The sequence below is a fragment of the Watersipora subatra genome, chromosome 10, assembly GCF_963576615.1.
Source record: "Watersipora subatra chromosome 10, tzWatSuba1.1, whole genome shotgun sequence".
In the NCBI taxonomy this organism is placed as follows: domain Eukaryota; kingdom Metazoa; phylum Bryozoa; class Gymnolaemata; order Cheilostomatida; family Watersiporidae; genus Watersipora; species Watersipora subatra.
Genome location: NC_088717.1, coordinates 6,224,384 through 6,236,754, shown reverse-complemented (window position 1 = coordinate 6,236,754; position 12,371 = coordinate 6,224,384). Strand labels below are relative to the sequence as shown.

The 12,371-nt window shown below is 36.1% G+C and overlaps 1 protein-coding gene across 1 annotated transcript in view; it reads left to right on the top strand.

Moving 5' to 3' along the window:
* LOC137406702 (E3 SUMO-protein ligase RanBP2-like) overlaps window positions 1–5,563 on the top strand; it is an 89,399-nt gene extending 83,836 nt beyond the window's left edge. Inside the window, exons 41-47 of the mRNA XM_068093317.1 lie at window positions 463–585; window positions 675–824; window positions 965–1,096; window positions 1,226–1,443; window positions 4,363–4,496; window positions 4,681–4,804; window positions 5,212–5,563. Coding sequence (XP_067949418.1) covers window positions 463–585; window positions 675–824; window positions 965–1,096; window positions 1,226–1,443; window positions 4,363–4,496; window positions 4,681–4,804; window positions 5,212–5,334 — 1,004 coding nt within the window. The 3' untranslated portion in view covers window positions 5,335–5,563. The remainder of the gene's footprint in view (window positions 1–462; window positions 586–674; window positions 825–964; window positions 1,097–1,225; window positions 1,444–4,362; window positions 4,497–4,680; window positions 4,805–5,211) is intronic.
* Window positions 5,564–12,371: the final 6,808 nt, after the last annotated feature.

Below are 12,371 nucleotides of genomic sequence, written 5' to 3'. Positions count from 1 at the left end.
TTTTTATAACTTTTTCAGATAGTGTTTAGAATCCACTAGAAATCATTTAAGCAAATCGCTTTAACAAAACAGCATTGTTATAAACAAAAATTTAGCTAAATCTCTTATATAGTAAAAGATTCAAACTCGTTCTGGTCAGTGTGACTCTTGTATGTTGGCTAATAATAGTCACAAGAGAACAATTGAAATGGACCTGGTACTGTTTACTGACATTTTCTTTGTGCAAAAATAGAACATTAATATTATTTTTTGCTTCTATAGCCAAAATGGAACTACCAACAGGAATTTATTTTTCATATTTAACACTATTATTGCCAGAAATGGCCCCAAAGGCGTAGAGACTTGTTCTTAAAAAAAGCTGGGTAGTTATGATCAGCAGTAAAATAATTAGCAAATACAATTAGCGACTTTATAAAATGCTGTTTATTTCTAAGCAGACTCTTGCATGATACCTCTTTGTAGGTGAGGAAGATGAAGAGAGGATATTTTGTAACCGAGCCAAGCTGTACAAGTTTGACCCGGTGATCAACGAGTGGAAGGAACGAGGTGTTGGTGAATTGAAGTTGCTCAAACACGCCGAAAATGGTTTGTATTAATACGATGTCTCACTTCGCTGCCTTTCATGTTACAATCTCTAAGATAGTTTTGGTTAGTGTAAAGATTGTGACCCGCAGGTACAGTAAGGATACTGCTGCGCAGAGAACAAGTATTCAAATTAGTCTGCAACCACCTTATACAACCCTCCATTAAGCTTCTCCCTATGACGACCTCCGAGACTGCTTGGTGTTGGTTTGCCAAGGACTATGCTGACACTAGCATCGAAAGTAAGTCGAAACACCAACAGTGTTCTGCTCAATCCTACAGTATAGCTTTATACCAACTCATCTTTCCTCGTATTTATTGCCACTCCTATGCTTCTTTATAGCATAATTGATAAACTAATTTGGGTGTTTGCTCCGTTTAGATGTCCCTGTAGAAAGAATTGCTGTGCGATTCAAGAATATCGCTATAGCCACAGAGTTTAAACAAAAGTTTGAAGAAAGTCAGGAGTTTGTAAGACAAGCACAGGAATCTCGAGCTGACCTTCCTGCAGTCGGTGAGCATTTGATCAGTGTGTGTGTGTGCATTCTCTTTGTTATAGTCCTTTTTATTTAGAGATTCTTTATATATTTTGATAGAGTTGTTGCAGTTATAAAATTATTGCTTTATTTCCTCTGTTCCACCGACACAGTTTCAAAAGTAGAGACTCCAATCACACCGTCGTTATTGGAGCAGCCAACCGGTCAGGTGAATGTCGAAGATGAGGAAGAGGAAGTTGAAGACGATGATGATGATGAAAATGATGATGAAGATGATGAGGATTCGTCATCAGACGAGGATGAGATAAAAGTTCTATACGAACGTCAAGTGACACTCTATGAACGACAGGGCTCCAGCTACCAGGCAAGTCATTGAGCTGTCTGCCTGTTGTGACCTTTCTTGCTCGTCGGAATATTCAGTAATGTCTTTTTTATCATCGGGCAATTTTTTTCAGCAGGAGGCTTGATTTAACCATTTTTTTAGCAAATGGTATTAATTTAATCGCCTGTCTATTTATTACGTTTGATACTGGAGGGGGCCATATAGTATCAGTGAAATGACCTTTGCTGCTATTGGTAAAAAACACCGATGAAGTGCGATTAGAATCAAGCTTTAAAATGAACCATTAAATTATGTGCCAATTTTTTTCAATACTTTGAGGCCAAATTGGACATTAGACCGACCTTAGTTTAATTCCACTAGTATTAGTTTCACGGACCTTAGTTTAATTCCACTAGTATTAGTTTCACTGACCTTAGTTTAATTCCACTAGTATTAGTTTCGCTGACCTTAGTTTAATTCCACTTGTATTAACTTCACTGTCCTTAGTTCAATTCCACTAGTATTAGTTTCACTGACCTTAGTTTAATTCCACTAGTATTAGTTTCGCTGACCTTAGTTTAATTCCACTTGTATTAACTTCACTGACCTTAGTTTAATTCCACTAGTATTAGTTTCACTGACCTTAGTTTAATTCCACTAGTATTAGTTTCACTGACCTTAGTTTAATTCCACTAGTATTAGTTTCACTGACCTTAGTTCAATTCCACTTGTATTAACTTCACTGACCTTAGTTTAATTCCACTAGTATTAGTTTCACTGACCTTAGTTTAATTCCACTAGTATTAGTTTCACTGACCTTAGTTTAATTCCACTAGTATTAGTTTCACTGACCTTAGTTTAATTCCACTAGTATTAGTTTCACTGACCTTAGTTTAATTCCACTAGTATTAGTTTCACTGACCTTAGTTTAATTCCACTAGTATTAGTTTCACTGACCTTAGTTTAATTCCACTAGTATTAGTTTCACTGACCTTAGTTCAATTCCACTTGTATTAACTTCACTGACCTTAGTTTAATTCCACTAGTATTAGTTTCACTGACCTTAGTTTAATTCCACTAGTATTAGTTTCACTGACCTTAGTTTAATTCCACTAGTATTAGTTTCACTGACCTTAGTTTAATTCCACTAGTGTTAGTTTCACTGACCTTAGTTTAATTCCATTAGTATTAGTTTCACTGACCTTAGTTCAATTCCACTTGTATTAACTTCACTGACCTTAGTTTAATTCCACTTGTATTAACTTCACTGACTTTAGTTTAATTCCACTTGTATTTGATCATGCAGTGAGCTAATAACTAGAGATGCCCCGATTCTAAATTCACCAGCTGATTCAGATAGCGATCCGATATACCGATTCTTATTGAAAAATAATACGATTCAGATCCCGATTCAGATCTTTTGTGTTGCATAGGTAGTTGTTCATTTTATTATGCAAATACAAACATAATGCAAAGAAAATATAAATATTAATGTATTTATTTGTTTGTATTTATGGAAAAAATATATATACATATTCACATACTGACATACCGGGCATGTAGTAACAAAACAGTCCATGCTTCTTGTAAATAAAGGTAATTACTGTTAGTGGTACAGTTCTCTCTGTGACAACGAAGTCTCTCTTTTATTGCTGGATGAACTGCTGCGCCTGTACAAGTTTAGAGCAAACTAAACAAAGTTTAGTTTGCTCTAAACTTTGTTTAGTTTAAACTAAACTTTGTTTAGTTTGCAACTAAACAGAGTTTAGTTTAAACTAAACAAAGTTTAGTTTAAACTAAACTTTGTTTAGTTGCAAACTAAACAAACTAAACTTTGTTAGCTAACAAAGTTTAAACTAAACTTTGTTAGCTCTAATGTTTCTTTTAATTACCGTTAGTGATTCAATTCTCTCAGTAAGACGTCTCTTTCTTCAATCACTATCAATGTAGCCAGGCGTACTGAAGGGGGACTCACTTGCCACAGATGATGGAGGACAGGCTAAATACCGACAAGACACTGGGGTTACCGGTTTTTTGTACGGTACAAACGATACTTTGTATCGTCAGGATCAAGAGAATGATAGATAACTTTATGCATCGACTGTTTAAATTACTTTCGTAATGCTAGTAAATAGAAATATTACACTGCTTTCGTGTCTCCCATCTTTGTTATCTTGTTCGTGATTGGGTGCAATAAATCCTATCGCTGTGATTGGGAAATACCACACATTTTGGTTACGTCATTGTGTGGCAAGCCCGAAATTATTAAGTAAAAGTAAGAAGCTTACAGCTGATGATTTTTTATTAGTGTAGCAGGCTAAAATACAGTTTTCTGCTAAATAGTTGATCTGTAAAAAGTATCGGATGGCTCAGATTTTTTAAGAAAAGATTGGCCGATACCGATTCAGATACTTGACACCCATATCGGCACCGATACCAATTCCGATACCAAAATCGGGGCAACTCTACTAATAACTGAACACTTCGTGAGTCTCTTTGTCATTAATATTCCAAGCAGTAAAAAGTATGGCGACTCCTGTTTTTTATTAAGAGCAGTAACTCATCAAGCATAGGTACAAAATGTTGCGTCTATTAACCACTCAGGGTTGGATTAGCTATTCCAGTCTTGAACAGAATCACAAGTGTTAAACAACAAACTTGTAACATTTAATAGTATAGAGCCTTAAGTTTTGGTTACATCCAGGATATTGAACCCTGAAAAATTGTATTGTTATATTGTTAAGTCTACGCTATCAGTTTAGTTTAAATAGAAGAAATTTAAGTTATTAGTTGTTTAAAACAAATTAAATATTTTAAAAAGATGTTGGCACAAAGAGTGATTTGCTTCACATTAGGAGCCGATGCTTCACGTAGTTCCTAGTTTGCATTGTATCAGTAAGATACAATGGTGTGATGTTTAATTGTAGCTATTTAATTATTAATATGTGTGTGTATTTTTAGTCGTTAGGAATCAAGATGATACAAGTGGTTGAGGAAAATGTAGATATTATCGGAGGCATGGCAGTATATGTATTATCAGATGATGACATGGACTACAGACAGCTGATATTCCAGGAAACTCCCATGGCTACAGTGTAGGTGTTCTCATAAAATGTCCTGCGCGTTGTATGAAGTTACATTTCATGGCTTGCTGTTGGTAAAATAAGCTGTTGAAGGGTGTCATGACTCAGCTGATATAGGTTATGTCTCAGTTGATATAGGTTATGACTCAGTTAATATAGGTTATGACTCGGCTGATATGGTTTGTCTTAATTTTAGAGAGAAGAAGACTTGCTCATGGCACATGTATGACTTCCTAACTGAGCGACCCCACTTAAAATATCTTCAAGCCAGATTTGCATCGTCAGCCGCAGCCAAAGACTTCTCAAAATACATCACACAGGTATGTCATGAGGTGTAGAGTTATGCCTTAGGACACAGGTATGTCATGAGGTGTAGAGTTATGCCTTAGGACACAGGTATGTCATGAGGTGTAGAGTTATGCCTTAGGACACAGGTATGTCATGAGGTGTAGAGTTATGCCTTAGGACACAGGTATGTCATGAGGTGTAGAGTTATGCCTTAGGACACAGGTATGTCATGAGGTCTAGAGTTATGCCTTAGGACAGAGGTATGTCATGAAGTGGAGAGTTATGCCTAGGGTACATTAATTTATAAGTGTGCTTGATTAGTTGATTGAATTGTGAATTTTAATGATGTTGTCTTACAGGTATGTGCTCTAGCAAATATTCTTCTTTCTGTCGATATTCATTACAAAACTCATTGGTGAAGAGTAGCTGTCATTTACAGGGCATAGCCTATGCAAAGACTATGCAGCTGAAGGAGGCCGAAGCAATTCACGCATCTATGGCAACCAACCCGATAGAATTGAATCTTTCAGCGGACGGGGCTTCAGGTTTAACTCCGAAGTAGAGAATGAATTGCAGTTTAAAGATCTTACTTATTTTAATTATGGTAGCGTTCAGTTGCAGCTTTTCTAATCTTTTCATACGAATAAAAAATGATACTATTTGGAGTTGTCTGACCATTTGTAAGCTATTTGTTATGCATGACTGATATTGTCTTTGAAAGTCTGAAGTATTTCTTATTGTGCAATTGAATCACAGCGAAAACCCTTGTTAAGCTTCTAATACAAATATTTAGTGGAAAAATCAAGCTTTTCGTTCATGACGATAGGACTATCAGCTGCGGTTGTTGGCAGTCTCTCAGTCTGATAAATTCTCTGTGGTTCTAAAGGGAGTTTACCCTTTTGTAAATCAGACCAAGGGAAATGGCATTGGGAAATGCAAAAGCTGTTAGTGCCGTGACTAGTTTAAACACTTGATTCTCAGACATTCATGGGTCTGAGCTTTTACATGAAAGCTGCTTATTGATAAATTCTCCATCACCTGTATTGCATTTGACATATTGTTATCACAATTGTAATGTATAACAATAACAACAACAATAACCCATCATGCAGCGCTTTTATGGTTATGGCTAGAAGAAATTACAAGGGATTTTACTGCCAGGTGTTGGTTACTGTACTCTATTGTAAATTTTCATTGAACAAAGATGCTCGAAAAGGATGCTAGTTTTGGTTGCTAGTAGCTATCAGATATCGAACAAATACTGTAGCTGTATGCATGTGTGAACATTTGCATGAGCAAAAGAGGTAGTATTTAATTGCTGACATATTTGAGTTTTTAGGCTCCTATCATTTTAAATTTTGTAGCTAACCTACATATATCACAAGATTAGTTGATGGGTCTACAATTATAAGGTTTGAATTGTGTTACATAGACAGCTTGGATGCATGATGCAACATGGCTATTGCATCCCATCAATATAAACAACTACAACACTTCTTCGTCACAGTGCAAAGTAGGCAGTCGTATTGCAAGTCTTGCATTCAGCTACAAGACTTTCTTGCTCAACTATTACCCTGTGTATTGTGCACCTGTTCAGGGAGTATTGTTGTGTTAGAAATAGTGTCACTAACAACTGCTAGAGCTAGCATCACCAACATTTGTTAGAGATAGTTTCACCAACATCTGTTAGAGATAGTTTCACCAACATATGTTAGAGCTAGTTTTACCAACATCTGTTAGAGCTAGTTTCACCAACATCTGATGGAGTTATTTTCATCAAAATCTGTCAGAGACAGCATCACCAACATCTGTTAGAGATAGTTTCACCAACATCTGTTAGAGATAGTTTCACCAACATCTGTTAGAGATAGTTTTACCAACATCTGTTAGAGCTAGTTTTACCAACATCTGTTAGAGCTAGTTTTACCAACATCTGTTAGAGCTAGTTTCACCAACATCTGGTGGAGTTAGTTTCATCAAAATCTGTTAGAGACAGCATCACCGATATCTGTTAGAGATAGTTTCACATACACCTGTTAGAGATGGTTTTACCAACATTTGCTAGAGATAGTTTTACTAATATCTGGTGGAGTTAGTTTCATCAAAATCTGTTAGAGACAGCATCACCGATATCTGTTAGAGATAGTTTCACATACACCTGTTAGAGATGGTTTTACCAACATTTGCTAGAGATAGTTTTACTAATATCTGGTGGAGTTAGTTTCATCAAAATCTGTTAGAGACAGCATCACAGTTATCTGTTAGAGATAGTTTCACCGACATTTGCCAGAGATAGTTTCACCAACATCTGTTAGAGCTAGTTTCATCAACATCTGGTGGAGTTAGTTTCATCAAAATCTGTTAGAGGCAGCATCGCCGATATCTGTTAGAGATAGTTTCACATAAACCTGTTAGAGATGGTTTCACCAACATTTGCTAGAGATAGTTTCACCAACATTTGCTAGAGATAGTTTTACCAACATCTAGTGGAGTTAGTTTCACCAATATCTGGTTGAGATGGTTTCACCAACATCTGCTAGAGATAGTTTCACCAACATATGTTAGAGATGGTTTCACCAACATCTGTTAGAGATAGTTTCACCAACATATGTTAGAGATGGTTTCACCAACATCTGTTAGAGATAGTTTCACCAACATATGTTAGAGCTAGTTTCACCAATATCTGGTGGAGTTAGTTTCATCAAAATCTGTTAGAGGCAGCATCACCGATATCTGCTAGAGATAGTCTCATCAACATCTGTTAAAGATAGTTTCACCAACATTTGCCTCAAAAAATTTTTGAAATATTTACGAACCTTCCTTTTTTCTCACAAGGTTTTTTTGTTCAAGATTGTTTCGATCAGCACATTTGCCTTATATCTCGTTATCAGGCATAAACTGTTTCAACTCCGTAATGTAACTAGTTTTTACCCTCTAAATTACTGCATTCTAACTTGTCAGCAGTCGGTGATACAGGAGAGTGTATATGTATAGGTCATAGTATATGTGTCAAGATCATACTGTGAATATATGGGTCGGTGATACAGGAGAGTGTATATGTATAGGTCATAGTATATGTGTCAAGATCATACTGTGAATATATGGGTCGGTGATACAGGAAAGTGTATATGTATAGGTCATAGTAAATGTGTCAAGATCATACTGTGAATATATGGGTCGGTGATACAGGAGAGTGTATATGTATAGGTCATAGTATATATGTGTCAAGATCATACTGTGAATATATGGGTCGGTGATACAGGAGAGTGTATTTGTATAGGTCATAGTATATATGTGTCAAGATCATACTGTGAATATATGGGTCGGTGATACAGGAGAGTGTATATGTATAGGTCATAGTATATATGTGTCAAGATCATACTGTGAATATATGGGTCGGTGATACAGGAGAGTGTATATGTATAGGTCATAGTATATGTGTCAAGATCATACTGTGAATATATGGGTCGGTGATACAGGAGAGTGTATATGTATAGGTCATAGTATATATGTGTCAAGATCATACTGTGAATATATGGGTCGGTGATACAGGAGAGTGTATATGTATAGGTCATAGTATATATGTGTCAAGATCATACTGTGAATATATGGGTCGGTGATACAGGAGAGTGTATATGTATAGGTCATAGAATATATGTGTCAAGATCATACTGTGAATATATGGGTCGGTGATACAGGAGAGTGTATATGTATAGGTCATAGAATATATGTGTCAAGATCATACTGTGAATATATGGGTCGGTGATACAGGAGAGTGTATATGTATAGGTCATAGTAAATGTGTCAAGATCATACTGTGAATATATGGGTTATAGCAGAAAAGATCAATGCAGGTAGGTCATAATACATACAAGTAAGTTTTGGTAGATACAATGATTGTGGTTTTAATACAGAGCCTATCTACTGCAGTTGTTATTTAGCAGAGTTAGTATAAAAGAATTTTATTGGAATTTAACAATTGTATTGCTTATATCTAAACATTTTGTAATGAATTTTTGTAACTTTGTTATCTGTTACTTCTACCTGCAGGTTTGGTAGAAACAGCTTTTGCTGATTATCAATATTTTAGAAACACTGAGATGTAAGGTATCGAATGACATCAATGCAAGGTACGTGCTTTTAATACGGTTTGTATGCCATTAGAAAGTATCCAATGAAGGCCTAGCACTATCTCATGTGAGCAGTCAGTATAGATTATCAAGTAATGTGAAATGAGTGGATACATAGTGAACCTTGGTAATAAATAAGTGGAAAATGTAAAAATTTTGTGTGGACAATAAGTAAAGTATGGGTTGACCGTGAGTGGACATTGAATAACCCATGCGTGGACAATAAAAGAACAGTGGTCGGCAACGAGTGGACAAAAAGTGGACACTGAATAGGCCATGCTTGTACAATGAGAGAACATCACTCGGCAAAGAGTGGACAGTGAGAGAACAGTGGCCGGAAATGAGTGGGCAAAGAGTGGACCATGAATGGACATTGAATAACCCATACGTGGACAATGAGAGAACAGTGGTCGGAAATGAGTGGGCAGAGTAGACCATGAGTGGACAATGAATAGCCCATGCTTGTACAATGAGAAAACATCGGTCGGCAAAGAATGGACAATAAGCGAACAGTGGTCGGCGATGAGTGGACAAAGAGTTGATTACGAGTAGACAATTGGTAGGTGAGGAGTGAATGATAGATTGTGGACAGACCTGAGTAGAAAAAAAGTGGACAGTGTATGTGAATACGAAAAGACTTTGTGAGTTTTTGTTACAGATAACATAGCAATAAAGAAATGTAAAAATAGGAATTAAGTGATTCTGCTACTTACTGGAATGTTCTAGCTGAATCCGATGGGGAATGAAGTAGAATCAGAAAGCTCTAATCCAACGGTTCTTCTTCCAAATGAAGTACCACAAAAAAGCCTTCAAATCATCACAATGAAGACTTCTCTCGGAACAGCAGCAATACTCGAGGTTAGTTACCTTAGCTGTAGTTATATAAATACTAGCTTTGCTACCCTGTGTTGCCTGGGTAATAAAAAAGCCTTTGGATAAAAATTGATTTGCCTTTAACATATAACAACAATTGCTATTCTAACTTTCAAACTACATATCATGTGAGAAGTGCAGTTGAAATAGTTTAAAAGAAAAAATAAAAACAACTGTAAAGGTTTTCAAACTTTTTAAGCAACTGTAACTTTAAAACTTCATATCATGAGAAAAAGGGTTTTCTGCAGGACAACTGATTTAAAAATAAATAAAACAATTGTAAAGGTTTTTAAACAACTGTAAGTTTAAAATTTCATTACTTGAAAGAAGTGTTTCGTTGAAATAAATTAGAAGGACAAATAAGAATGTAAAGGTGTTTAAATGTAAATGTGAAATTATTAGCAAGTAGTGGCTACGTATAGTCTGTTTTGCTACGATTACAATCAAAAATGGTTTAGTCTACAATTATGATTTCAGCAAAAATATCATAGGCTATAGACGCACATATAGTGGTAAGGAAACCCATAGTTATTATCTAATGCAATCAGCCCCTGATAAAAATCATCATCATTAAAAATAGTACCAAAATACTATGTTAACCGTAGTAACTATAGGTAGTTACAATGACTTTAGAGCATTTTGTGGTTATGATTCGCAAGATAATATAACATTACAATATACTACGTGGAGAGTTCTTAACTTCGAGACAGACGTGTAACATAAACGCTGAATCTAACTTAAATGAATTTAGTTTACTAAACACATACTTGAAGAATGTTTTAGCATGTATTTTAGTAAACTTCAAACTTTTAACAAAAGTTTTATTATAATATTTTATTATAATCATTTTTATTATAATGGATACCAGATATACCGGTATAACGGTTATGGATCACTAAACCATGGCAAGTTCAGCGACGTCTATTTTTTAATAACGCACATTATATGATCACTACACAAATTGCCAAATTTTAGGTTCGATATAAATTATTACTGCGGGGGGAACAAGTTTGCCCTAACGAAAAAAAGACGAAGAAGCATCGTATTGCATATGCTTAGGTCCCAAAATATTTCTTAACCGGGCATCGTAACTTGTGGGCGCACTGCCAAAATAATTAGCGTGTTGTAGCATAGCATAGGCATAGCATCTTCAACTCAAATGCCTAGTAGTGGCTTGGAGCAGAGGTATGGATATGCCTCTGATTATAGTAAAGATTTTTGCTAAGTCGATGTTCATGAGTGAACATTGTGTGGAACATGAGTGGAAAATGCAGAGGCCTGAGTGTGAATCTTTCGTGAAATTTGGGTGAATTATGAACAGTCGAAGGGTGGACAATGGGTTAGCAATAAACTGACATTATGGATGAGTGGACAATGTTTAACCGTGGATGAAAAATTTGGTCGATGAATCGACCATGAGTATACAACAAATGGCAATGAATGGACAAAGAGTGGACAATTAGTGAACAATGAGTGGAAAATGAGTGGACAATGGGTGGACAATGAGTAGACAATGAGTGGACAGTGAGTAGACAGTGAGTGAACAATGAGTGGACAGTGAGTGGACAATGAATGGATGGTGAGTGGACAATGAATGGACAATGAGTGGAAAATGAGTAGACAGTGGACAATGAGTGGACAATGAGTGGACAATAAGTAGACAATTAGTGGAAAATGAGTGGACAATGAGTGAACAGTTAGTGGGCAATGAGTGGACAATGAGTGAACAGTTAGTGGACAATGAGTGGGCAATGAGTGCACAATGAGTGTACAATGAATGGACAATCAGTGGACAGTTAGTGGACAATGACCTGGGGATGTTGATGTCGCTACTTAAAAGCCAACTTTAAATACAGTTTCCAAGTTTATCACTAGTTCCTATTGATGTCTTGCAGACTTCTTTCTCATGGACCTTTGTTGAGTTTCAATCAGAGATCTACTCAAAAGTTACTAAATTTTTGATAAACGATGAGCAGACAATGAGCAACAATAAATAAAAATTTGGTTGATGAGTTGACAATAAAGCCGTTGCTACGAATAGCAAACTTAAAATACAATTTTTGTACAAACTGCAAGGTTTTGCTATTTATTGCTATGTTATCACCAGTTTCTATTAATTTCCTGTCGACTTCTTTCTTCTCAAACCTTGTTTTTTCAATCCGAGATCAGTTCAAAAACTATGCGCTCAGTGGTTAAATGCGTGGCTAGAAACTTGCGATCACAATATCCGCGAGTGCAAATCCAGCGCGGAGCGAGCTTCTCATATCAAGATTGTATGGCAAGGCCGACAAAGCATTATGTTTTATGGAGTTGGACAAAATATATTTTATAATAGGGGCATCGTAACCTGTGGGTGCAATGTATCAATTAATATGTCATTTAGCGAGTGCAATCAAGAAAAGGGTATACAGTATAGGATACTAGAAATTCCCCTGTCATACAGCCCACGACCAAAGTGATAGTGGAAAAAAGAAGAGGTACTGCTGGTTGAGAAATGCAATATTAGCAGTCAAATAGCACTGCAGTGCAATAGGATAACTGTAATGGTAGCTGCAATGATAGCTGTAATGTACTGGGTGTTATTATGTACAACAAA